At 42.8% G+C, this 26,158-nt stretch overlaps 1 protein-coding gene across 4 annotated transcripts in view; it reads left to right on the forward strand.

The window, feature by feature from the left end:
• Window positions 1-26,158, forward strand: part of Nr3c2 (nuclear receptor subfamily 3 group C member 2) — a 342,250-nt gene that overhangs the window by 269,019 nt on the left and 47,073 nt on the right. For all 4 annotated transcript variants that reach the window (XM_029480834.1, XM_029480832.1, XM_029480833.1 and 1 more), the window contains exons 5-6: window positions 12,391-12,729; window positions 14,122-14,266. In XM_029480834.1, coding sequence (XP_029336694.1) covers window positions 12,391-12,729; window positions 14,122-14,266 — 484 coding nt within the window. The remainder of the gene's footprint in view (window positions 1-12,390; window positions 12,730-14,121; window positions 14,267-26,158) is intronic.

Consider the following 26,158-nt stretch of genomic DNA (forward strand, 5'->3'; position numbering starts at 1 on the left):
CTCTCTCTCTCTCTCTCTCTCTCTCTCTCCCCTCCCTCTCTCTCTCTCTCGTTCCCTCTGTTTTTTTTCAACCTGTCTAGTTTGGTAGTTCTCAGTTTCACTTGTAAGAAAACAGTAAATGGCCAAGTGCAGATTTAAGAATGGGAAGCCCCCAAACTCCACTTCTGATATGTGGACCTTGGGAAGCCCAAGACTGCATGGAGAATTCACCCCTGGGTCTTCCCAATGATGACCTGGGGCCAGAGTTGGACAGGTTGGGAGGTCATCTCTGTTTCCAGGGTCTCCAGGCTCTTCCATCAGTCACCAGGAGCTTCTGGTTAGACACTGTTGCCTTTATGAAGCCCAAGAAGGGCTCTTAACCAACATGTCTTGGAAGAAAATAAATTAAAATGTAGTTGTGGATGAAGAACAGAAAGCACTGTGATGTTTATCTCCTCCTGCCCCAAGTACCTAAATAGAGTACCCTATGGTGTTTTCCCAGAATTTGTCATTTTCTCAATCTTTGGTTAATGTCACCTCTGTGTATGCATAAGAATTCTTTTGTAGTGGCTCCCTGTGGATACAAAATTAAACTTTGTTTTTATTCTAAGCACAGGAACCTAGAAGGGAGAGAGAGGGAGAAGGAGAGGGAAGGGGTGGGGGAGAGAGAGAGAGCCAGTGAGCTAACTATATATAGCTGATAATACAGAGAATGAATCATTTGAGTGGCTATTCTACAAAGCAGTTGTAATTTAAATAATGTAAACTAGTAACTTCCAGAGGTAATACCATGAGGGCATTTGTAGGGATATGAGATCCGTCTGTCAAATGCTGTTTGGTACTTGGAAAGATGGAATATTTGTGTCTTAATAGTTGACTGGCTCTGACTCACAGAGAACATTGCATCTGTTTTCCTTACTCAAGTATTGGCTATAATGCATAGTATTTTGGTTGTAGGTATTAGACATCTTCTTGAAATATAAATCAGAGAATGATATGTGTCAGTTACTGGGTGGTATATCAAGGCCTGTTCATAGGTATCTTGTTATCAGAGCACTGGGATCCTATATACATACGCAAGGGACATTTTGGTCTCATAGAAATGCTGATGACCTAACGACCATCTGTCCAAGAGTCCTGGAGCTCATTAGCCTCCAACTTCAGCATCCTCCTGCTGTAATTCTGGAGAAACTGTATCTTACAGTGTGGGATTCTGTTTGGATAATCAGCCCCTTACCCCAACCCTGCCAGGCACTTGGTTTTTCCATCCATTGCCTTTGTGGAGGACACTGGCCTGTTTTTGTTCAGAAGGCTGGGTTGAGCCTTGGCTGAAAGTTGTTTTCCAGGGAGACAAGCCTACTCTGGGGCTGAAGATGAAACCAAACAGCCCTGCTTTGTTCCTCTGAAAAAGTTTTGTTAGGAACAGGACTGCAGAGATCAGGTGAAGAAATCTACCTGGTTCGAGACACAGAGGAAAACATTGATTCATTTGTTTGCCTGCCCTGTCTTTCCTATAGTTTTCAGCAAGCACTTAATCACCGAGGACCGTATTCCACACAGCAAAATGCCTAAACAAAGTCTTGTGTCAGAACTGAGAGACGAAGAGGAAAGAGTCCATCGTTGATATGGGCATGGTCACATGGTCTTTATCTCCATGTGAAGGGACATTGTGCTTAGTGGGATTTCTAACACTAACTGTGGGTCCAAGAGGCAGACATTAAAGACTAGGAATTCTCTAAGAGAAAGTTACAGGTTTTTCTAATATCCCCATTTTAATATGGAGGTTAAAGATTATATTGAGGATTAACACTAGTGTTTCGCCCAGTGTAACCTGAATTCATTTGAAAACTGTAACATGAAACTGCTCTTTATCCAAGTCATCAATGAAGACCTGACACTTAGTAACCTTCAAGGTCCTTCCAACCGTGGGGTGACAGTCCATCCTGTCACACCAGAAAGGCCTTCTTCAGACACTGACAGTGGCAGCCCTGGAATCCACCGATACATTTTCAGATAAGTTACATGTGTGGCAATCACTAAGTTCCAGCCGGCTTTGATGTGAAGGGAAGCCTTGCTTGGGAACAGAAGCAAACATGAGGGAAGAAGGGTGGAGGCGAGCTGCTGGGGAAAAAAAAAAAAAACACAAAGTCTGGGTTTTCCCTTACTGTGAATGCAACATCACTTTAATTGTTTACTGAAAGGACTTTAGAGTTTTTAAATGAATTGCTTACACTGTTTCAAAAGTGAACTGAGATCCTCCAACAAATGCTTTCAGAGAGACCTACTTTTCCTTCTGGAAGTCCTCTGGGCAGCTCAGCTTCACAGCTTCAATCACCCACTCCCGCAGCCACCTACTCCCTCAGTGCCTGGGACACCATCTCCTGTGTTTGAGTATCTGGCTCTGAAAGAACTTTCTCCGCACCTTGTTTTTCTGTTGTTCTGGGTTTCCTATGTTTTTGTTTGTTTGTTTGTTTGTTTGTTTGTTTGTTTTGTTGAAGGGAAAGAGGTTACTGTTTATTTGTCTGTTTTGGCTAAATGGCTTTAATGTGAAGAATACTTTTGAAATGAAGACAGAAGGAGTAGTGTCTTAAAGGAGCTTTTGTTCTTGAACTGGTTTCGAGAGAGTCTCCAGTGCTCTGGAATTTACACTGTGGCAGAAGACCAAAGGACAGAATAGAAGTGAGCCTTATAAACAGCTGGGCAGGGCAGGCCTGTGTGGGCCTGGTGCTTCTCCCAGCTGCTCGCCTCTCCCCTCTCCAGATCTGCCGGACTGACCCCTGAGCCCAGGAGTCACTGCAGGTTGCCATTTCAATGCTTCAAAACAGGCCAGTTTGGTCCAGCTCCACTCAATCTGGGAGTGTTCAGACCAAGTCTACCAGTATCCTGAAGAGAACCCAATCTAGAAAAATAACCTTTTTTTTCAACTATATGCATCATTGACTACTATTAATTCTCAATTTAGACTTATTCTGATAATGTCATAGGACTGAAATGTGGAATCGTACTTATTTTAGAAGCTGTAAACCTTGACACTGGTTTATCCTTTTCTCGGGCCTGCTTAATCCTCCCCCTAGCGTGAGTGGCACCCTGGGAACTCCTCACTATGTGCCTCCCTGGTCCTCTGGCATACTAGAGTTAGTGTGTCCTGAGAAGATTTTCACATGCTAGCTGGCTTCTTCGGCTGAGCAACAACTCAGGAACAGATTCTATTCTCTACGTAGTTCCAGTCATGATGTTTTTTATTCATTGATAATTTCTGTTAGGTTACCTGGCCTTTCCAGTCCTATTTCTCTTGAATGGTTTAAATTATTTTTATAATAATAGTAGTAGTAGTGGTGTTAATATTGCTAATATTATTAATATTGTTTATATGTATTTATTAATATTAGTCAATAATAGTCATGCCTGATTTGATCACAAAATAATCCAGTGAAACTTGCTCAGTTTACTTTTCCTGTAAATAATGTAAAAGATTACTTATAATATGATGATATGTTTCATCCTCCCCCTAACTTGAGTGGCACCCTGGGAACTTCTAGCCATGTGCTGATTTTTTGTTTAGTTTTGTTTTGTTTTTCTGTAAAACATGCTTCCAAATAATTGTTCTTGAAAAAAAATAATTTGAATTGCAGGGATAAAGTTATGAGTAATTGTTTTACCGAAATAAGGCCAAACTAAGAAGAACTTTTTTCAAGAAAATGAACATTGGAAATAAAACTTTCAGTTTGTGTATGTTCTCCTCCATTGATAATTTTAATTTCTCTTACCTTTTAAGATTTATTTTCATTTTGTGTGTGTATGCTTTACCCATATGTATGTATATATACATACACATATAGCGTTCAGAAGAAGGCATCGGGTCCACTGTGGCTGGAATTATAGATCGTTGTAGTCTACAATGCAGATTCTGGGAACTACAGGGGAGTCCTTTGCAGTAGCAGCAAGTGCCCTTAGCCACCGAGCTATCGTTCCAGCTCCTAGCTTTCATTTCTTATTCATATAAACCATGCAGTCTTTTTTTCAAAAATCTGAATAGGTTGGAGTTAGACAGCTTTCTTGAGCACCTCAGAATTTTCTGGTGTGTGCCACGATTTAAAGCCCCTGGATGCTATTCAAGAAACATGGAGATGACTGAGGTAAAGTAGCAGTTGGGGCTCAGAAGAACATGAGAGGAGAATTTGCAAGTGAGATGCAAGAAACGCCCATGCACTGGGTTAGCAATGATCCTGTGACTTACCTAAGGAACCTGCACTGAACCCTTTATAAAGATCATGCCACTTGCTGTGTAGCACTCTTTCTCCTCTGTCAGCGAAACCTTCTGGAATCCAGGGTCTCCTACATAGTAAACATACTTTCTGCCACTGAACTACAAATGCGTCACATATTTTATTTACGTAAAGTAGGTCTCACCAAGTTTGCTGCCCGTGTGTGTGAGCAGTTTTGGACAAAGCCATACTAGACTTTCTACCTAGTCCCGTCTCACTTCTGCTTCATCCTGCCCAGCCTGAGCTCACCTGGGATCCTGAGGACTTGTGAGGGCAAAGCCCATGGCACAGCCCATTAAGCTGAGCACTGCAGTCGTTTCCAGGTCACTGCGTCCTGCCTCATTCTCATACCCTGTTCACCTCTGCAACTTTGTCACAATAGTACTGCTTCTTCATAAACCATTCTTAATTAGACTATTTACCTGGCATACCAATGAGATCTGCTCCATGTAATAAATCCTGTGCTCATGTGTGTGCCAAGAAGGCAACTGCTGCAGCTGCTAAAGAATTTGCCCTTTGAAGACGGAGTCTTTTTCTGAATGGCCATGGCTAGTAGGGTGCTAGTGTTTCTAAGTTACTATTATAATTGTTTGTGCTTCTGCTTTTTGAAAATCTTACTCTGTAGCCAAGGTTTGCCTTGAACTCACTATGTAGTCCCAGCTAGCCCTGAACACACTTTGTAGCCCAAGCTGGCCATCCTCCTGCATCAGTCTCTCAATTGTTAAGATTATAGGTATATTCCACCCACACATAGTTTTTCTCCTCTTAGATTAGTATTATAAGACTACTAAAAGATTTTGCAAGCATGTCCTCTACATAGTGATCCCTTGGGAATAGGATTTGTGGAGATCGATGTTTATATTTTCTGAATACTATTGTTAATTTGATTTTAAAATGTGTGTTCAAAGAACCCAGTGATGTAGTGCAGTGTTGCTTTTGGGCTTTGATTCTTAGCGAAGCGTGGATTCCTCCTCTGATGAATTTGAGACCTTAAACTAGCAGATTTGCTTCCTACCTTTGTAGAGCTCTCTTCCAATTGCATTGAGGGTGACATAATCAGGAGCATTGCCCATCTCAGCAACCCCAGTGTGTGGTTGGGGGGGTGGGGGGCGATTCCCTAGGGATTAGAAAACAGGCACTGAACTGGTTGGGGTGGCCACAGGCCTTCTAATTAACACATTCATCTGTCATTAATGCGAACCAATTGTGACCTTGTAGACAGCAGAGCTCTGAGCCCTGGGGTCAGATGTCTGCTGCAGAGGCAGTCTGGAAGTTCCAGGTCTTTACCAGTCACATCCTTCCATCTATACAGCAGGATGTTAGTATGCTGTGTTCAGTCCTTCTACCAATCACTTTACCCTCTAAACAATGGGAGCACAGCACCTACCTCCTGGGTTCTGGGTGGAGATTAAAGGCGAACTTGCCTTGCTCCTCGGTTACTCTTTATCACCTCCCAACTCATGCATGTACTGTTAGGATTAGGAAAAGGGAAGACAGTATTTTATGAAGATGAGTCAACAGCATTGTGCCTTGAAATGTGCAGACCACTCTTTTAATGTGTCAGGCAAGAGATGGGGTTGGAGGGAAGTAGTCAGGGTTTGTCTTCATAACACTGAAAATTCTTTCAAGCATTCTAAAGTCGCAGTTATTTGCCCTTTTGGTGTCTTTTTAAATGATATCACTCAGATGATGTCTTATCACACTCGTGATCGTAAGCAGCTTATTTCTGTGTTTCAGACAAATTTGAACCCAGCAGCCAGCTCCTTTAACATCGTTGTAAGACTGGAATGTACATCAGAGGGTTTTCCTGACTTCCACAACAGGGTTCCAAATCTCCAAAACTCATTCCATCACTGGTTTCTACCTTACAGCTGAGCCGCACTTGAGTAACAGGACGCCTGCCGCCAGGACCTCAGTGTGTTTAGAAAGCAACATTGTATGTTCTTGCTGGCAGCAAATTCTAGACTGTCCATAACACATTCCAGGATGCTCAGAGGAGGTTCTGTTGTCTGGGCTAAATCCCTTCTTTGGTCTTTTAAAGCCTTTGGATCTTACCTAATCCTCAGTGAAAAGAGAAAATAGGTGGTCATCATGGTTAAAAACGTCCCTTAAAGTTTTCAAAGTACTGATTGGGAGTGGCAGGGAGGCACACAGATGAAAGTAAACCTCTAGGCTTCTCCTCAGCCCTCCTCAGAGCACATGGATACGGCCCTGCCTCCTCTCCTCTCCGACACATGGATTCCTGGAGACTTTCAGTGTTGTCCTGGAGACTTTTCAGATGGTGTCCCAAGGTTGTTCAACACAGGTGACTATCAGGAATTGTCACCTGGACCAGAAAATCACCACACCCTCCACAGACATTGGTCCAAAGTGTCATAAGCAACTTGAGAATTAGAGGGCAGGTTCCATCCTGCTGTCAAAACTGTCCCTCCCCCCACCCTGTTCAAAAAGAGAGCCAAAGTTTCAGCCGAAGACAGTCCTGGCTATCTCCCCATTGCATGCAGGAGAGCACAGGAGGGTATTCCTCTGTATTTCATGGCTCTTCCTAGTACAGTCCTCAACCTGGCTGCACTAAAGACACATCAGCTCTCCTTTAAAACCCCAAGTCCAAGATGGAGCCTTCCCCATGCACGTATTTGTGTTTATGCATATTCCTGATTCTGACTAATATTAAAAATAAAAAAGAATGAGAAAAAAGGTGTAGCAAGGAAATAAAATACCATCAAAATGGTAATGTCCAGACCAGGGGATAGCATGTAGGCACCTCCTAGAGGGAAGCAATGATCCAGAACCTTGTTGTGTGCACTCTAAAGCCCCGTGCTTACTGCCTTTCGCTCCTTCCAGCCTCGCCACTTGCTCTGACTTCTGCTCTGAAGGACTCTACTCTACTGATAAGCAATGTATCTCCTGCAGGAATGTGGCCTAGTCCACTTCCAAATCACAAGCCAATGGAGGCTCGGCGACAATTGAACAGATGGAACAGGAAGGGTTAACCCTGTGCAGAGATAAAACAGCTGTCTGCCATTGTCTTTTTCTTCAAATATGTTTTGGTACCTTTACCCAAAACTCAACCCAAGCAGTTTGTATAAACTTAATCAATTTTCCAACTCAGCTTTCTCAAAATAGTTCTCTCTTGTCAGGGCTAAGATTTTGCCATAAACAATTGATTGCTTGGAAAATAGTACTTCTTATGCAGTGAGTAAGTATTAGTTATTTGCTAAGTAATTAGTAAATATGACAATAGCAATAAAATAGTATTGATTATGCCAGTAATGTTATCTATGGGTAGCTTTACACACCTGAAACTGTAGTGGGAGATGCATTAATTCAGCGTTTCTTACAAATTAGTCAGAAGTTGAGTGTGCCTTTGCCATAGCACGTGTCCTGTAAAATCAATATCTTGTAGCACTTTGTTAATTATGTAGAAGGATCTGAAAATACGTACAGATTCTTTTTAATGCCATCTTCAACATTCTTAACCATTGCAGGAGTATTTATAAACAATTAAGAAATGCCACTTCTTCATTTTCCATGGAAAAGCTAATTATTTATTCACGAAGGCAACCTACCCTCAGCCCCTCACCTCCATCCAATTAGTGTGCATTCCCTTATGAACATTCAGATTCTTTTTTGCCTTATTAGTACACATTAGGATGGTTTTGCTGTAGAACCAATTACTGTCATCTGTAAAAAGGGGACATTTCTTCTTTTGATGATGTGACTGAGAAGTGCGTCATTCTCCCTGACTTTGCATTCCTCCCCTTGTGACTAAAAGAAAATGAAGTCTTGCACCAAAAGCATAATCACGTTTGTTTGGCTGAAATCAATATTCAAGGAGTAGAAGTACTGCTACTGCCCTGTGGGATACAATTACACTTGGCCTATGAACCAATTGTAACAACAACAATGGCAATAATAATAATGATGATGATAATAATAATAATCCTATACAGACAGCATCTCTAATATCTTCTGTCAAGCCCTTAATTTTCAAGAGATCCCAATTTCTATCACGGAAGAAAGCAGAAGTGATAAGGTACTTGGAGAATCTGTGTATGCCAGCACCTCACTGGAGGTGATGGTAGAAAAGAATGGATTCTCTTCTCAGGAGCCATCACTGAGGCAACCTAGGCTTCTGTCTGAAGGGTACTCAGGGTTCTCGTATCCTTCAGAGGTTGAATAAACCAAAGAGGATATCATGTCACACCGGGAAGTAGTCCCAGTCTTTGTGGAGTACCACAAAGGTGCTTCCAGTTTGATGTTCTGATTATTGGTCAAGGACGGAAGCAGGACCTCCCATTGCCAGATCTCGTGGAAAGAATCTATGGAGTTCTGATTGCTAGCTGAGCCAGGAGATAGAAGGTGCTAAGATATTACCAGTAAGGCCTTGGTACCGGAGAGCAACCCCTGAGCACGCACTGCATTTTGTAAAATCCAATATGGATAAATGAAATTCCTCTTTCAAGTGAACCTGAGTGGGGGTGAGAGACATTTACATCCATGTGTATGAAACACACGGGGGAGGGGGAGGGAGGGAGAAAGAGAGAATGAGTGCGTTGCTGTTGCTGGCAGGAGGAGTGTGGCTCTGACCACCTGTGACTCTGAGTTCCCAAGCCCACTGACTGCTAATTCTACAGAATTTAAGAAGGAACCCTATGCAAATAGCCAGGTTCACTTTGAATAGGAGAATCATGCTCACTGAGGTTCTTTAGCTAAAGCTGTCCCTATGTAATTAGCAGACATCTTAATTACCTACTTGGATTTGAAGCTGGTGCCCCTCCTAAAGCATTAAAAATGATAATAAGATGATAAAGAGGAGGATTAGAAGAGAGACCACGCAGCACGGAAGTGAGAGTCGGGGTCATGGCTGGACGCAAATGTTCTCTCTGTGCTTTGCTAGCTCTGGAAGCCTCCTTCAGCACCTCAACTTTTTCACCTGAAAAAAAAAATGTCAGCAATAATAATAGTCCCAGGTGGGGCCTGGTGAACACTGGATTTCTGGAAATATACAAGTCTGCTGAACTGTGTCCAGACACTGGATGCTCAATAACTGTAACTCATTATTTTGATTTTTAAGTGTAGTAAGTTCACAAACGGATCATTACACAGTAGAAATTTTTCTTAGGAATAATTAGTGACTCAAAAATTTTATCTAAAAATCTCAGAAGTTTGTCTACATTTTGTACAGAGACATAAACTGAGGCTTCATGTGTTGATACACTGTGAAATTAATGTTTAAAATGAAACAAGAATATTCAATAAATATTTGTCAAGAGTTCACTTGTTATCAGCATGGTACACAGGATGATATCGTAAGAATGTAAGATATCTTCCCCACGTTCCCTGGGCTTTCAGAGAGATGCTGCACACATGCATGCATGTGGCTGAAGAATCCACACCCCGAGGACATAAATAGCCTAAAACTGTTGGCAAATATGGACTATCTCTCAGTGCCAAGCATCCTGGTGTGTTTACAAAGCACTACATGAAGTTCAGTGAAATGCTAGATGCAGTGCTGAAACCTGTGTACTCATGCTACGGGTGACAGACTGGAGAAGACAGTCACTATTCTATGATACTCACTCATGACACTGATCTGAAATCAGACAGGAGAAATCAACACAACAAAATAGACCTGGATATTAAACAACTGTACACTTGACACTTAATTTTCAAGCAAATATTGTTTTAATAAGACATGAAAGCATCAGCCATCACTGTTTCTGTCAGTCAGAATCTGCCCAGCATCCATCAGAGTCTCATCTTAGGAACCACAAGCAAACCTTAATGAGCTCATTCCTGGTTTTGTTTTCTACTGTTGGAGACAGTATCTCCCTACTGTCCAGCTTAGCCTTGAAATTACTCTGATGCCCAGACTGGCCTTGTATTAAAACTGGTTCTCTTGCCACCACCTCTGAAATTCTGAGACTGTAGATGTGTAGTACCACACAGTGTCTAGAATATTTGTGCACACGTGCACAGGTATGTGCACACATCAGTGCACATATGTATGGAAGCCAGAGATCTACGTGATGTGGGCCACACTACATGTTCTCTCCCTTATCTTTTGAATCGGACCTCTCACAGAGCCCTCCCCACCGTGTTTCAAGTAAGCAACCTGAAGCTCAGAAAAGTTTCTATGTCTCAGAAGCCTTAGGAACCTGATCTCCCAAAGGACCAGTGACTGCTCTGAAGGACCTGGCATTTGCGATTATTTAGCTGTTCAGTTTTTCTATGGATCTGGTTGGCCAGTCACTTTTCTGATACATTCTTGTGTGTTTTCATTCACACATCACCTTGAAGCATCCTGATTACCTCCACTACTGGGTCAGCAGCATGTGGATAAGAGACCAGTCCTCATTCAAATGGTGCTGAAAGTCGGAGTCAGAATCTCCTGCCTCGGATCCTCTACCAACAGTCGGAGTCTGTTAATAAATGACGACTTGCGACTTTAACACTGTGCACCCCAGTCCCACTCATCTCCCAGTCCCTTCGTATCCACCCTCAGCCCTTGCAACCTCCTCCCAAAAGAAAACAAGACATTTTTAAAAATTAAAATTAAAAATGTAAAAACATCTCACCGTGGAAGCTGCAGCGTGTCATGGTGTGTCTCACAGTGTATGCTTTTGTCTACGCGTCTTTGCTTATAAATGCTCATTGCAATGGATTGTTGGTCTGGTTCAAGGCTTCTGGCTTCTGTTATACCATCAATACTGGATTCTCACCAGACTCCTCGCTGATATCCTGTTGTTGCCCTGTGTCATGGAGATCCTGCAGGTTTGGATCTGTAGAGCCATCCCCTTCACACACGCCAGCAGTTCATAGATGAGGTGGATGTTGGGGTGGGATCAACTCAAAGCCTGGATCTGAGCCTGAGTGGTAGCTGAATTGGTCAGCCTGCCAACTTTCTCATGCTTCCCAGGCAAGGGGTGGGGGTCAGTTCTCCCAGGCGCATGCCATCAAGGCCAGCTCTCCTGTCCCCATGCTACCAGGGCCAGCTTCCTGCACTGTCCAGGTGAGGGACAGAGCCGGCTCACCTGGATGCCATAGCTGGTGAGGGGCACGGTGAACTTAGCTCAGTCCACAGACATCAACAGGGCCACAGACAGCAGCCCAGACTATGAACGTCTTACAGCCTTTGGTGGTAACATGGGCCACAGACATCGACATAGACCCTGCTCTCTTGGTCTTCTGTTATCCCAGTCTCATCAGTTAAAGGCCATGTAACAGATGTGATAAGCCTGTTCTTGGATGATGGCTTCACTTTTAGCTGAATTGTCATTTTTTCTGTGGTGAACAAGATAAATATTAGTAGCTATAACTGTAAATGTAAATGATTATCCATACATCATGTTTACTAGTGTGGCACAGGCCTGTTCTGTGTTCAGGGTCCGGGAAAGCTGGGATGCATGTTCTGATTAAGGAGAAGCTATCTCTGGTTCATGTAGAAGTTCTAAATGAATTGAAAGTGTTATAATTGTAAAATTAGTAATTAGCACAGCCATCAGCTCAGCTTGGTTCTTCTGAGCTTTCTTTTGCTACCTAGTTACCTTTGCATTCGCCTCTGCCAGATCCCAAGATGTTAGCATTTGAAGCAATTGCTGTCCCTCCAAACACCATTTCCTGTGATTGGACAAACTCAGAAGTGCTATTCTAAAATGAGAATCATAATAATCACTTCCCAAAATAATTGTTAAATTGGGGTTTTTTGTGCAAGCCATTTAGAACCTGCTTGGTATTAAGCATTCCATTTATTTCTTCTATTTTTATTTTTGTTGTGGGCCCCATTTGTATCGGCAATACAATTTAGTGTCCTTTTCTGTGAACTCTCCTCTCTGTTTTGAGAACAGGAAGAGGTTCAAGTCATTCTGCAAATGTCTGCAGGGTTCTTTGGGTAGAAGGGGAGACCTGTGCCATATATCAAAAGCAAAAAGCAGGGGTAGCCTGTTTCACATAGTACTGACTTGGGAGCTTGGCCATTTACCTTAAACTATTTTGAAAGTAATCCTTTTGTACAGGAGTTTCTTAGGAGAGAGCCTTCCTTGATTGCAACTCAGTGGCGTGTGGAAGTCAGTTGTACCCATGCAATGTGTTCAAAATGATATGTGCGTTTGCCCTTATCCTTTCTGATTTTTGCATTTGACAGCTCGAAAGTCAAAGAAGCTGGGGAAGTTAAAAGGCCTTCACGAGGAGCAGCCACAGCAGCCCCCACCGCCACCACCCCAGAGCCCAGAAGAGGGGACCACATACATTGCTCCTACCAAGGAGCCATCAGTGAACTCTGCACTGGTCCCGCAGCTCGCCTCGATCACACGTGCACTCACGCCGTCCCCGTCCATGATCCTGGAGAACATTGAGCCTGAGATCGTGTATGCAGGCTACGACAATTCCAAGCCAGACACCGCCGAGAGCCTGCTCTCCACGCTCAACCGCCTGGCGGGCAAGCAGATGATCCAAGTCGTGAAGTGGGCCAAGGTACTTCCAGGTAGGACCGAGGGCTGCTCAGGCTCCGCCTGATGGCGGGCCCCGGTGTCCACTTTGCATAGCATCCTGGCATGAGTACCAAAGACTCATGGCAGCAGAGTGGTGGCAGAAGTGGTGGTTCATTTCTTTCCTTCCAAGAATGCAGGTTTATACTTCCGTTGTTCTTAAGGCAGACACACGGATGGTGTTTGCCAAAGAAAGGGATTACTTTGTCCCCAAGTAGTAATAGGTAAAATACATTCTGTTAGTAAAGTCACATTGAGCTGGCTCTTGGCAGGACAGCACCTAGGTTTAATTGAAGCCTGGCAGGGGTTAGATAAGACACTCTAATAAACTCTTCTGCTTAATAAATAAATAAATCCTGCTTGGGACTCAAGAGATGGTGGGGAAAGTACCTTCACACAAACTGAGTTTGGATCCTCAGAACCGACAATTACATTACATATGGTCCCCATCTCAGAGAAGTGGCAGGCCTGTAACCCCACCACTGGAGAGAGACAGAGACAGAAGGATCCCTGGATTCTGGCCAGACAGCCTAGCTCCACGTTCGGAGAAAGACCCTGCCTCAAAAGATAAAGTAGACAATGATAGACAAGCCACGCCCACATATGACTTCTCCATACTGCACCCACATGGCGGCACCTATACCTGTACATGCACATGCATACACTTGCACATATGTCACAGGCAAACAGAATCCTTCCCTGCCCTTAGCTCCCACAAAGCACTCTCGAACTCTCTACTGGTGTTTATTTTCTGTCAGGCAGGATTTTGTTAATGAGATCCTGTTAGCCTACAGAAACATCATGGAGAAATGTTTTCACATTGCCCTGGCCCATGAGTTACCTGTGGTCAACCTGCAGCCTAAAGGAAAAATATGGGGGCTTCATCCCAGAGAATAGCATGACACTGCTGGAAATAAGGAATGAGAAAAGCACAGTGGGGTCGACCATGGATGCCCACCCTGCGGCCGAACACTGTCAACAGCTGGTATCCCAGGCAACGTGGACCACAGAGTCAAAAAGACTAAAGTGGTCCTGCATTACAGACATGCAGATGATGACAGTTAACCCTCCCCCCCCCTTAAGCCGGTGCTGTTGATTGTGTGGGATGAAGCAAGTGTTGCAGGTGACTGCAATGTCTTCCAGCTTGCAGAACCTCAATGGACTCTTCAGTGTCATTTGTCCCAGCAGCTCCCCCCTCCCTCAACCCCTCCGCACCAAGTATTTAGTGTGAATTTAAAATGAAGTCTGTGCAGAGCGAGGTGCACAGCCCCATAGATGTCTGTGGAATTGATTTGAGTCTGTTAGAGAAAGGTAGTGAAAGCCGACTTCTTCCTGGAATGTACTCACATGCTAAGTGTCTTTCGGTGATTAATTGTTCTGTTCTCTAGGATTTAAAAACTTGCCTCTTGAGGACCAAATTACCCTCATCCAGTATTCTTGGATGTGTCTATCATCGTTTGCCTTGAGTTGGAGATCGTACAAACATACGAACAGCCAATTTCTCTATTTTGCACCAGACCTAGTTTTTAATGAGTAAGTACCTATTAATTAGCCCTCATAAAACAAACTGCAGAATTATTTGTTATGCTGTTTTTAAAAATTATCTCTAAGCCAGATGTACAAGTGTGAAAGAATCTACTGAAACGAGCATTTTTAAGAGTTTAAATTATATTGAATTTTGAAAAGTTAAAAATCAGTCATTACAATGCTTTAACATACACAAGTCTATCAATAATAAATCAGTATATGTAACTGTTACATCATGTATGTGGGAACTGTCCCAAGAGAGAGAGGATCCAGTTGGCGCCGAAAACTCGCCTGGTCCAATGCCATGATTAATAGAAAGCGATCTCTTTCGTATCTGCTCCAGTTGGAATGAAGCTCATTTCTAGGAAATGTGAATATTTAAAGTGCCGTTTCCGAGCGCATCACAGAATGGGTCTTTTGTTAACTGTACACAGCTGCTCAATGTGTTTTCCTGACAATCATAATTACCCTTCCTTTCGATCATAAAAGAAGCCAGAACCTTATTCTGCAGTGAAACATTTCTTGTTTTATGATGTGTTTTAAAAGACTGAACAAATTTTAGTAGATTCTTCTCTTTGGCTATGAATGCTTTCCTATTTTGAGTTTACATTTTATTAGTGTTTGCATTTCACATTAGCACATTTCTTGTATGTTTATATTCCGCAATGCCTCTTTGTAATTGTTGGGTCAAAAAATATTTAAAAGGGAGCACCGGAATTATGATTACAACTCCAGCCACCCTCTAACAGATGGCTCTGTCTAGAGACGTGAATATGGAGGCTTCTAGAATGAGGGTATCAAATGACAAATGGGCGGATGGTGAAGGAAAGGAACATCATGCCAGGATACCACAATAACCCATGTGGTCATCTGCCAGGAACCCCAGCTCATATGGTTTACTGCCACAGTCATTTTCTTCCAAGGAAAGTGTAAAACCATCACAGGGTCTTGAGACAACTCCACTCTGGCAAGGGCTCAGAATAATGCTATCATGGTATAAATTTTCATCAAAAAATAAAGCCAAAGAACTGGCATGCACATTTTAAAGTTGCCTGGTTTTCCTCAATAATCAGCTGGTATTGCTAAACAGCAAGTATCAGAACCTTCGGGTGCCACCGGAAGGTTCTGTGCATTTGATTTCTGTTTGAACAGAAGATCAATGTGATCTGCCTAATCTTCCTAAGTATGTGTATCACGTTTTCATAAAGTGTGAATGTGAATACTCTGACATCTGAGCTATTTTATAGCCATCATTATTTTATAGAGTCCCCCTCCAGTCCTTTTCACCCCCTCTCGTGCTGACACTCCAAATACTTGGAGAAATAATTCTTCATCAACCCCGCCCCAATTCTAGCACCTGCAGTCTATGAACTTACCTGTATTCTAGACACCGTGTCAGAATGCAATCAGGCAGTATTTGTCCTTTCGTGCCTGGCTTATTTTCATTAAACATAATATTGTCCATGTTTACCTACCCCGAAGCATGTCTTCAGTTTGCATTCCTTTTCATGGCTGAGCAGTATTCCCTTAATTATATGTAGTTCGTCCTCATTATTTATATATTCTCTCCCTGAGAATGTGACTGTTGGTGGTTACATCTGGTTTTGATCTCACTACAAATGCACACAGTAACTTATCCATCATTATGGCACATGTAGAATGCAAAATAAATGTCACTATCGAGGGCACATTGCAGCAGGGAGCAAAGCAGGCTGTGCTCTGCCTTTTTGAGACTGTGCCCAAGCCTCTTATATGATTTCTTGTCTTTGCTACATTGTCTGCACTTTTATGCTTTTCTTGGTAATGTCCCTGTTCAAAATAGGCAGAGCGCTCAGTGCTGCTGTGCAGCCCAGTGCCTCTGAGCTCAACAAGGCTGGAATGGTGCCACGTCGAGAGGAAAAGCCTCATCACACAGCCGTGAGCTATCTTGCTGTTGCTGTGAGTTCTGTGTTGATTCAGCAGTGTGTATTAAATAATGCATCTGATCAGAAATACACGCCGAACAAGATTACCTAGAGATCAGCCAAGAAACAGAGTGCCCAGAGGCACAGTGGGTCCTCACCTTTAGGTGCCCCTTGGGAAATGGCTCGGTATTCACTGAGTAGGTGTTTGCCTTGCATTCATAGAGCACAGCTGTAAAAAAACCAGAAAGCTGAGTGTGTCTGCATGTGGCTGCCTGGCCACCTTTTAGTACAGTGGGTGTGCAAATACCTCTCGGACAGCAGTATTAGGTATTTTACTGTGGCTGGGATCAAACCTCCAGACAACAGCACTCGAAGAAAAAGTTCATTTTTGGCTTGGGATTCCAGAGGGACAAGAGTCAACATGTCAGGAAAGGCCTGGTGTGAAGAGAAAGAAGCTGCCTGACATGTCATCTAAATGCAGACAACAGATGGGTTAAGAAGCAGGAGGTTAGGTAGGTAAGGCTATAAAACCTCAAATCCCTCCCCTCCTGACATACTTCCTTCAGCAAGGCATGGCCGTCTAACTTCCCAAACAGTGACAGCAACTAGTGACCAAATAGCAAAACCGATGAGCCTCTGGGGGACATTTCTCATTCACATCCCCACATTGTTTTCAATGCGGACGGATGCATACCTGTAGTAGACCCTCCAGGCATATGCTAATTCTCCATTGCACTTTCTGAGAAATTCCAAATGGTGTACACAGAAGTTGCAACATTTTTACAACCTTCCAGCTGAAAACAGGTTCCAATTTCTCCATATTCATGCCAATACTTTTTCCTTTGAATATTCATCCTTTACAACCACTCCTTATAGTTGGGCATTGCATGTCTCTGGGGACTAGTAATATTGGGCAATCTCAAAAGGCCACTGATATATTTTCTTTGGAGAAATGTCAGCTCAGGGTCTTTCCCCATTGTTAGTTTAAGTTAATCATCATGTTGCTCTTTGGCTCTGGTCCTTCACCTACTTTAGATATAAAATCTAAGTGATTCCTTACTCCCAACTGTTAAACAGTCTCTTTATTTCTACTTTTCAAAATTATAAAGTATTTTGCTTTTTGTTTTGTTTTCATTTGTTTGTGGGGTTTGTTTGTTTGTTATTTTGAGATAGGGTTCATGTAGCCCAGGCTAACCTTAACCTCACTGTGAGCCTTCCATGACCTTGAACTCCTGATCCTATTGCCTTTGCCATACAGCATCCTGAGTGCTGTATGTCTACAGACATTCCACCAGTTTATGCAAAGGATTCAGGACTTCATGCACACTAGGCAAAGCATCTAGAACTGCACCACATGCCCAGCTCTGAGTAGTATTTTATGGTTCACACATGAAGTTAACTCGTGTGTTTCCTCTTGTGTCCTTTGCTTTTAAAGTCAAGTATTAATTTTAAAACATACATAACATCAAAAGACAAAATGTTCAGCAAAGTACCCAAGAAGACTCCTTTTGAACACATGAAAGTCAGCAGGAAAACACATGATTTTTGACAGTTTAATTAATTCTTACTTTTGTCTTCAGACTCTGGCAGTCTTTTTTTTTTTTTTAATGTTTAGCATCTAGCATTGAGCCTAAGCTCTGTAAATATTTGCCAGATACATTAGTTATTGAACAAATTAACCCACCAGGCTAGTAATTATCTGAGAAGGGTTTTGGGATTCATATTTCTGGTTACAAGAATGAAGGCTATGGAGGGGGAGGGTAATATGATGCTGTGGTGTGCCTATGAACAGGACTATCGCTGTTCACAGAGGAACAAAACTTTGTGTTGGCCTTTGAAATGAGTCTGAGGATGTCTGATGATCTTATCCTTCAGCTACACATTAGCAATATTGAGCTGGAGGAGAGGCAGGAAATGGGGAATAATAAAGGAAACATTCTTTGCAATTTTTTTCATTAAATACTGAAGTGAAAATATGAGTTAATATTTTAGCAAAGAACTTTTCTTATTATAAATTCAAAACTTTTCAGATAAGTATTAAATGATTAATTATTCAATTTTACCTTGAAACAATGTACTACGTATTGCAAAAAAAAATCACTGCAACTATTCAAATTTCTTTATCAGTTCAACACATATATTAAAACTTCCACTTATGCTTGTAATGAAAGATTTTTTTCCTTTTTTTTCTTGCATTCTTTCCCCACCCCACCCCCCATCACACCCCAGAAATTAAGATTAGGTGCTTTAGTCAATTTCTCTTAAGCCCTGACCAGTATTTCAAAATGAGAAGTCTATTGAAGGCATATATAATCTCTCTCTAATAATAATGTTTGTCATCTGAAAGTTGTGTAACTATGGTCCCAAGACTGTTGGGGAGAAGGGAGGGGTAGGATTCAGTGCTAGCTCTCTGGCCTCTTCTTGGGACTTTGAGTGGATCTCCAAGGAAGAAAGGCTATCTCAGCTGGTGTACCAGAAGTGAGGTCAACCCACATCTTCCAAGTACTATGTTGCCTGTGATGTCATGCACCATTAGAGCAGACAGCTCAGTGATTGGTTATTTTATGCCATGTTTTCATCACACCTCAAAACCTTTCATGCTCTTGGTTGCTGAGTCACTATGTCAGCACTTTCCATTGCCCTCAGTGATGGTTCTCCCAGCCATCCTCTCAACAAACAATGCCTGTGGGTACCTTGTACCCAACACTCTGGAATTTCAGGAGGCCTGACTGATAGAGTGTCGTTGTGTCCCAAAAGTGTTTCTATGCATAGGCTGGAAGTCAGGGCATCCTTGGGGTAGCTGGAGTCAGGGTGACAAAACCCTTGCCCCAAAACACCAAGATACCAAGCCACTGCAGTATGTGTCACATCCGGTGACAGAGAATGGCAGTCCTGATGAGAGGGGCCTAAAGGTGGGGTAAATCTCAACCAGTTTCCTCAGTACTAGTTCCTTGTAAGTTCCTCCCCCTGCCCAAGCCCTTTCTCCTTTCTAGTGAGGATTTCTTATGGTTTACAGTATGTAATCTTCCTTTCTTCCTTCTTCTTTTTGTCCATGTCTATCTTAACATGCACACACATGCATGCACACACATGCATGCACACACACTCACTGCCTCTTCATAATGTTAAAAAAACTTACACTTGTCTCTCTGTTTATTTTTTTTCTTTAACTTCTGAGTAGAGTGGGGAGCCTGCTCTCCCCTTTTTATAGTACCTGTGAAAATCTCAGCTATGCTGCAGCTGAAGAGCAAGTGGCCTGATTATGGTGGGCAGTGATGTCCCTCCTCAGGTGGTACATGGTAGTTCGCCCAGTGTCTGCTATCCACAAGTCCTTTTCACTCAGAGATACCTGGCTCCCAAAGATAGCTGAATTTGAGACTCTCAAGAAGAACACTGTCCATCAGTAGAAAGTGGTCGGTGGCTGACTGCAGAGAACAGACATTGCACTTTGAAATGAGATTAATCTTTGCCACATAAATAAACTAGAACGGGGTTATACCTGAAGGGAGGGTCTAAGGGAGGACAGATAAGGGAACGTCTGCAAACAGGAAGCAGTGGTGTAGGGGTGTGTCTTAGTTACTTTCTTCCTTAAGCTACTTAAGGTTGAAATGGTTTATTTTGGCTTATAGTTCCAGAGGAGTAGAGTCCATGATGGCAGGGGAAACATGGTGACAGCCTCAGAGTCTTAGCTGGTTACTTTGTATCCATACTCAGCCAGGAGAATGTAAACAAGAGTTTGGGCCAGGCTGCAAATCCTCGAGGTTTGCCCCCAGTGACTGACTTCCTCCAGCAAAGCTCTGTGTTTTAATGGCCACACACTTTCTAAACACTGCTACCAGCTGTGGACCAAGTGTTCAACTATGTGAGCCTGTAGGGGTAGCTCACATTCAAGTCACAATTGAGTATATGAGGACAGATGAAAGGCAGGATCAATTCTCTAAGCAAGACATTTCCTCCATCACTCTTATTTCCCCAGTCACCCTTATTTTAAAAAATCATTTCCCTTTCCCTTTCTCAACCGATCATAGTGATAAGAATCAGTTAGAACTGGACATGGTGCCACACATCAGGAGGCAGAGGCAGAAAGATCAAGAGTTCAAACACCAGCCTATGCTACAGAGAGAAACCCTGTCAAAAACTAAACAAACAAACAAACAAAACATGTTTTTTCTGGAGGTTGAGCTACCACTCTACCACTGTAGTAGTAGTGGTAGATGCTCTACCACTGAGCTACATCCCACCAGACCTCTTTAAAACAGGTTCATTTCTATGTCAGCCTTTTGGTGATTTTTGTACTCTCTGTACCCCGACTATTCCAGAAAGTATGCTTTTAAACAATCAGCCCCAGTGTCTTAACGAAATGCTGTATACATCCTTGGCACTTGGTAAGTCATTTTGGTTTGCTGATAGTCATTCCAGCAGTGTGAGACTCAGGAGAGAGAGTCCAGTGGAGCTTGCCCTCTTGTGCTTTTGGGTCCTTTCAAAGGCTCTGAACTTTTGAATGGAGTCATTCCTGCAGAGTTTATCTAAATTTTACTTCAATAGTACTCCCATCTGTTAGGCATTTTTACATGATGTCTCTTGTAGAGCACTTGAGAAATTTCCTGAAGAGTTAATGAAGCTGGGTGATTTGGAGGAGAGGAGGAAATGAAGGCAAGATGAATATGGGATTGAGAGTAGTTGCCCGTAGCTGTCCTGGGATCCTAGACAGTGGCAGTGATCTCAGAAACACGGCTGTGCGGCATGCTGCCTAAGTACAGGGAGCCTGTTTCCACGCTGAATAAAAGTCAACAACAATTTAAGATCCTACATTATCCGTAAAGCGCTGTGCCTTGGATATTAGCATATTGCTTTCCTCAGTTAGCGTGCTCACAGGGCTTTGTTCCCTTCCGCTCAAAGCACTCTTCCATATAAATAAAATCACTAAGTGTCTTCACTGAAATTTTTATAGACAAAAATTATTTTCTCTGCAGCAATTCTATTGCAGGGTTGGGTCAGGTGGCAAGGAATATGTCAGTTAAAGCTGATGGCTTCAGGGCCTTGGGCTGAGATGAAGTGTAACGTCTGTTCTTTTCGGTTTAATTTCATATAGTCCCCTGTCTAAAGACAGTAGAGTAATTTGATGAAATAGGGACTTGCACCATCCAATTCCCAGCGTGACCTTGTATTGCAGAGTGTGCAGGAGTGCTGCACTGTTGGGGTGACCAGCATGTGTGTGGTTAGTTTGGGGCTCCTTCATTTCACTTCTGTTCCACATGAGAAAGCCAGCTTGTGTGCTGGGCTCAGAAGACACCGTGAGAGTTGAAGTATGCCCTGTGCTACTTCAATGTCTCCATAGACAAAGATGCTCCTTAAAAAGCTGGGCATGGTGACTTATGCATTTCATCCCAACTGCTCTAGAGACTGAGGCAAGTTTAAGGCAAGTGTAAGCCATACTGGACAACTTGTGAGACTATTTCAAACTAAAGATTACAAGAGTTTGGGGTTTTCCTCCATGGTAGAGCACTTGCCTGGCATGCAAAGTTCTGATTCAATTCCTACTACTGCAATATTTATTCATTTTTAAAACTCAACTCATTAACTAAAGAGGACTCCAGGCTTTTTCACCTACATAGGTGACAGGTTGCAAAGTGCAGAGATGATCATTTTGATGGTATGGCCAAGCCTTGACAGAGGTGAGCAGGTGTGCCTATCACCTGGCGCACAAAGAACTTCCTCAGCTCTTGGCTTTAGACAAGTCTAGAGTGGAACAGGGATCATGTGGCTTTATCCCTTTTCATTGCGCCATGCAGGAAAGATGAATTTGGTTGTCTGTGGTCCCGTACACCCAAGCTCATTTTATTAAGTGGACCATATGTAGAAGAGCTTGGAAGAGGGAATTGTTTCCTTGGATTCTAGCATTGGACTCTTTCTTAAAAGAAACAGAGGACCAGCAAGATGGCTCAGCAGGTACAGGCACTTATACTCAGCCTGGACAGTTGAGTCTGATTCTCAGACCCTACTAGGAAGGAAGTAAGAGCCAGCTCAGAAAAGTTGCCCTCTAACAACCACAAGGTATACAATGTGGATGTGCATGCACATGCACACACACACACAAATAATTTTTTGAAAAAGTATGTAAGCTTTGATTTTTTTTTCAAAACCTACTTTTAATATGGGTTCTTAAATGCTTTAATCTCCTTTTTAGCCCACTACCCACCAGAGGTAGTGGAAAAGGAAGGTTATTAGGAATTGTTTAGAAATTGTTCTTTGGAGCAAATCTAGTCTGCATTGTCAGGAAACCAGCAGTTCAGTCCATAGGATTCAGCATTGGCAGCGCCAGCCATTCTCAAACACCTTACAAGTATACCAGCAGCCCAGTTTGGGAGTGTTGGGATAGCAAACATGAATCAGCAACAGTGGCACTACCTAGCAGAAACAGGCAGGCCTCAGCCTAAGCACAAGTCAGCAGGAGGGACAGGCAGGGTGTGCGGGGACAGAGGAGAAGTTCTTTATCACACCTCTTTCACTGAAGTGAAGATCAGCTAATGAAGACTTGCAAAGCTAGTTATGCAGTCCCCACCACCACCACAATCTATTTAATCCTACTTATATTCCCTCTAAACATCACATGTCCTCCCAAGAGTCTTGACTTACCATGTGAGTCTGTCTTACCAAATACCATCTGAGTCTGTAATCAGCTGACAGCATTCTGCTAATCAGCCCAAATTCTTGAAATCGGTAAGAAACTTCCAGTACACCACCAGAAGTTTTTTGGTGCATTTCTCTCTATAAGAGTCATGACAAATGGGGCTCAGCTACGCAATGTAAGGCGAACCAATACACGTGTGTTATCAAAGAAGCTTTTATCACTTAACATCCTCCCCTGTGTCTGCTTTAGCAAAGCATCATTTGACATAACTGACTTTCCAAAGAAACCAGAAGTTTCCTGATCAAAAGTAAGTATATAATAGAGGAAACAAGCAAGACAGATGCCATCCGTTGCTGAGGGGACAGCACACCCCAGATGTGGCCAGCATCTCTGTGCTGCTCTGCCCCTGGACAGAGGATGTCAGTACTCCATTGGCATCAGGGGGATTGGGCAGCTGATGAACTCCCTCCCTTTGACTTGTTAAGTTGTGATATCTCTCTATCACTGTGGACCCTGGGGGGCAAAGTAATCATGAGGTGTGTGGGGCCTCAGAGGGGCTCAAGTACACCTTTGTTCTTAATCCTCTCACCTCTGTAATGATGGTGTTGTTTTCCCTCTTTGTTTAATGAGGAAGACCCAAGATTCCCTCCGTCTAGAGCTCAGCTTCTTTGGCTAAGTGAAGACTGCTCCCTTTCAGGCTATAGTGTAAGCCTTTGAGACATCATAATGTTTCCTGTGCTTTATAACATGGAGCCCTTGCTACCCAATCACACATCATCTCTCATAAGTTACCATCTAAAGCAAGTGGAAACACACCAGGGTATAGATAGCACCACTGAATCTTCTTAGAATAAGTTTAGTTCCACATTTCAATCAGTTGTATTTCCCATCTGATACCACAGTAGTACTAAAGAGCTCTTAAAGGCTCAGTCTTGCTAACAGCTTTGCTGTGGTCAAGTGAATGGCTTATTTTGCTAAGGCTCATTTCTTTTTAAAAAAAAAAAAAACAAATTTTATTAGATATTTTCTTCATTTACATTTCAAATGCTATCCCGAAAGTCCCCTATACCCTCCCCCTGCCCTGCTCTCCAACCCACCCACGCCTGCTGCCTGGCCCTGGCATTCCCCTATACTGGGGCACATGATCTTCGCAAGACCAGGGCATCTCCTCCCATTGATGGCCAACTATGCCATCCTCTGCTACATATGCAACTAGAGACATAAGGCTTATTTCTAATCTATATCAGGAACTAAGCCACCAGCAGGTCACTGCTGATCCATGAAACCCCTTTATATTCTCAAAATCACTGAGAAGTGCAAGAGCCTTTCCTTTATAGAAGTTTTTATCTATTGATAATTGCCCAAACAGAATTTTAGAACTATTAATATATTAATTTATTTAAAAATAACCACAGGGGTATGGATATAACTCAGCATTAGAGTGCTGACCTAGCATGCATAAAGCCCTGGGTTCAATCCCCAACACCACAAAAATAGAATAAAGATAACAAACCACTGTCTTCTTATAAATAATATTATATAATCATTCTATTAAAATAACCATTTTCTCCCAAAACATTAGGAGAGTGATTTTTTTGTCTTTGTTTTATTTTGTATTTTAAGTCTTTCCTTTAGTCTGGCTTATATGAAAAGTAGTTGATTTGTGTGTATCATCTGTATCTCACGTTCAGTCTGCTGTGATTGGTTGTTTTGGGTTGAAGCATAATTGTCTAAATGACAACATAAGTGACTATTCTATTCACTTCCCTGGATGTAAAATTTAATCTCTTTATTACTTCACTAAACGTTATGGCTGCTGCTGAGAAGATGTCTCAGTGGGTAACATGGTTGCCATTCAAGCATGAGGACATGGGTTGGGGTTCCCAGAGCCCACTTAAATCTGGGTGCAGTAAGTAGTACACATCTGAAAAGCTGCCATGTGGACAACTGGATGGGGGATGGCAACAGGAGAGTCCTCTAGTCTGGCTATGTAGCCAGTGCACAGAGACCCTGTCTCAAAACTGGCTGGAAGGCAAGAACTGAGACCCGAGGGTTTCTTCTGACTATAAATGCACACCTATTCTGGGACATACATGTACCCACACATATACTCTCATAATGCAGAGGCATCATACACTACTCAAAAAAGAACTCAAAAATGTATGAGCACTGATTATCAACTTCCCAAGTCAGCAGTAAATATGCAGAATATCTACAGCATTCAAAGCCACGTGATTATGCCCGCCCCCAAAAAATACAAAATACAAAAACAGAAGAGTAAATAATGTAGTCTGTCCCCTACTGTTCTACAGGATGGTTGATGGATTACAGGACAAATGAGACATGGGTGCCCGAGGGAGGACTAGCATGATGATGCTAGATGACAGGTGACAACGTTTCACAGATGGATACTCAGGAATAGAAAGGGAACATGATCATTGTGACTCTACTGGCTGTCCCCTCCATACAGAGGACACCACGTCCCACTCTCACCCCATTTCCTCCTTTCCCATCTTTGCACCTCACACTTTGTCTTCCCATCCTTCGGTCTTGCAGCCACACCATGTCTCTTGTGGCACAAATGAAACCACCAGATCTGCATCTATTAGATAAAAAAATTACAGACCTTTATCTTAACTTTCAAAATAAGAAAGACAAAGAACTCATAGGTTTTCTGGACAGAAGGGAACTTCTGGGGCAAAGTGGCTGCTTGGCTCCAATGGAAACAGCATATTCTAAGGTGAGATGGTATTCCTAAATGGAAAATTTGTTCTCAGAACACTACCAGTCACAGTCCTTCCTATTCCCAACATAACCCCACAGGGCGACTCTGCTTTATTAGTTTTTCTGTCATTGTTTACATCAGTCTGTCTGTGCTACTATAACAAAATTCCAAAGACTAAGTAATTTATAAGGAAGAAAATGTGTTTCTCACTGTTCTGGAAATTGAGACGTTCAGAATCAAGCTGCCAGCCAGCGGGTTTGGTGTCTGGTGAGGGGCTTCTTTTTTGCTCCAAATGGCACTCCGTGGTTGCTTCCAAACAGCAGTGCTTCTCAGGAGAAGAGATGTTATGCCTCTTCCCCCCCCCCCAAAAATGTTGCCCCTGTCAATTTGATAAAGACCTTATTGCAGTTTGAATGTGAACTGTCCCATGTGGGCTTGCACACTTGGTCCCAGCGAGGGGACCTTGAGTTGGGGCCTGGTAGGAAGATGGATATAGCCTCTCTCCATTTCCTCTCTCTCTGCTTCCTGACTGGAAATGCAGTGTGATTAGCCACAGTTCTCATAACCCTTCCACAGACCTTCCCTGATGTCATAGTCTATATGCCTTCTTACTCGTAAGCCCAAATCAACCCTTTTTA

This window comes from Mus caroli, chromosome 8, assembly GCF_900094665.2.
Source record: "Mus caroli chromosome 8, CAROLI_EIJ_v1.1, whole genome shotgun sequence".
Classification (NCBI taxonomy): Eukaryota; Metazoa; Chordata; class Mammalia; order Rodentia; family Muridae; genus Mus; species Mus caroli.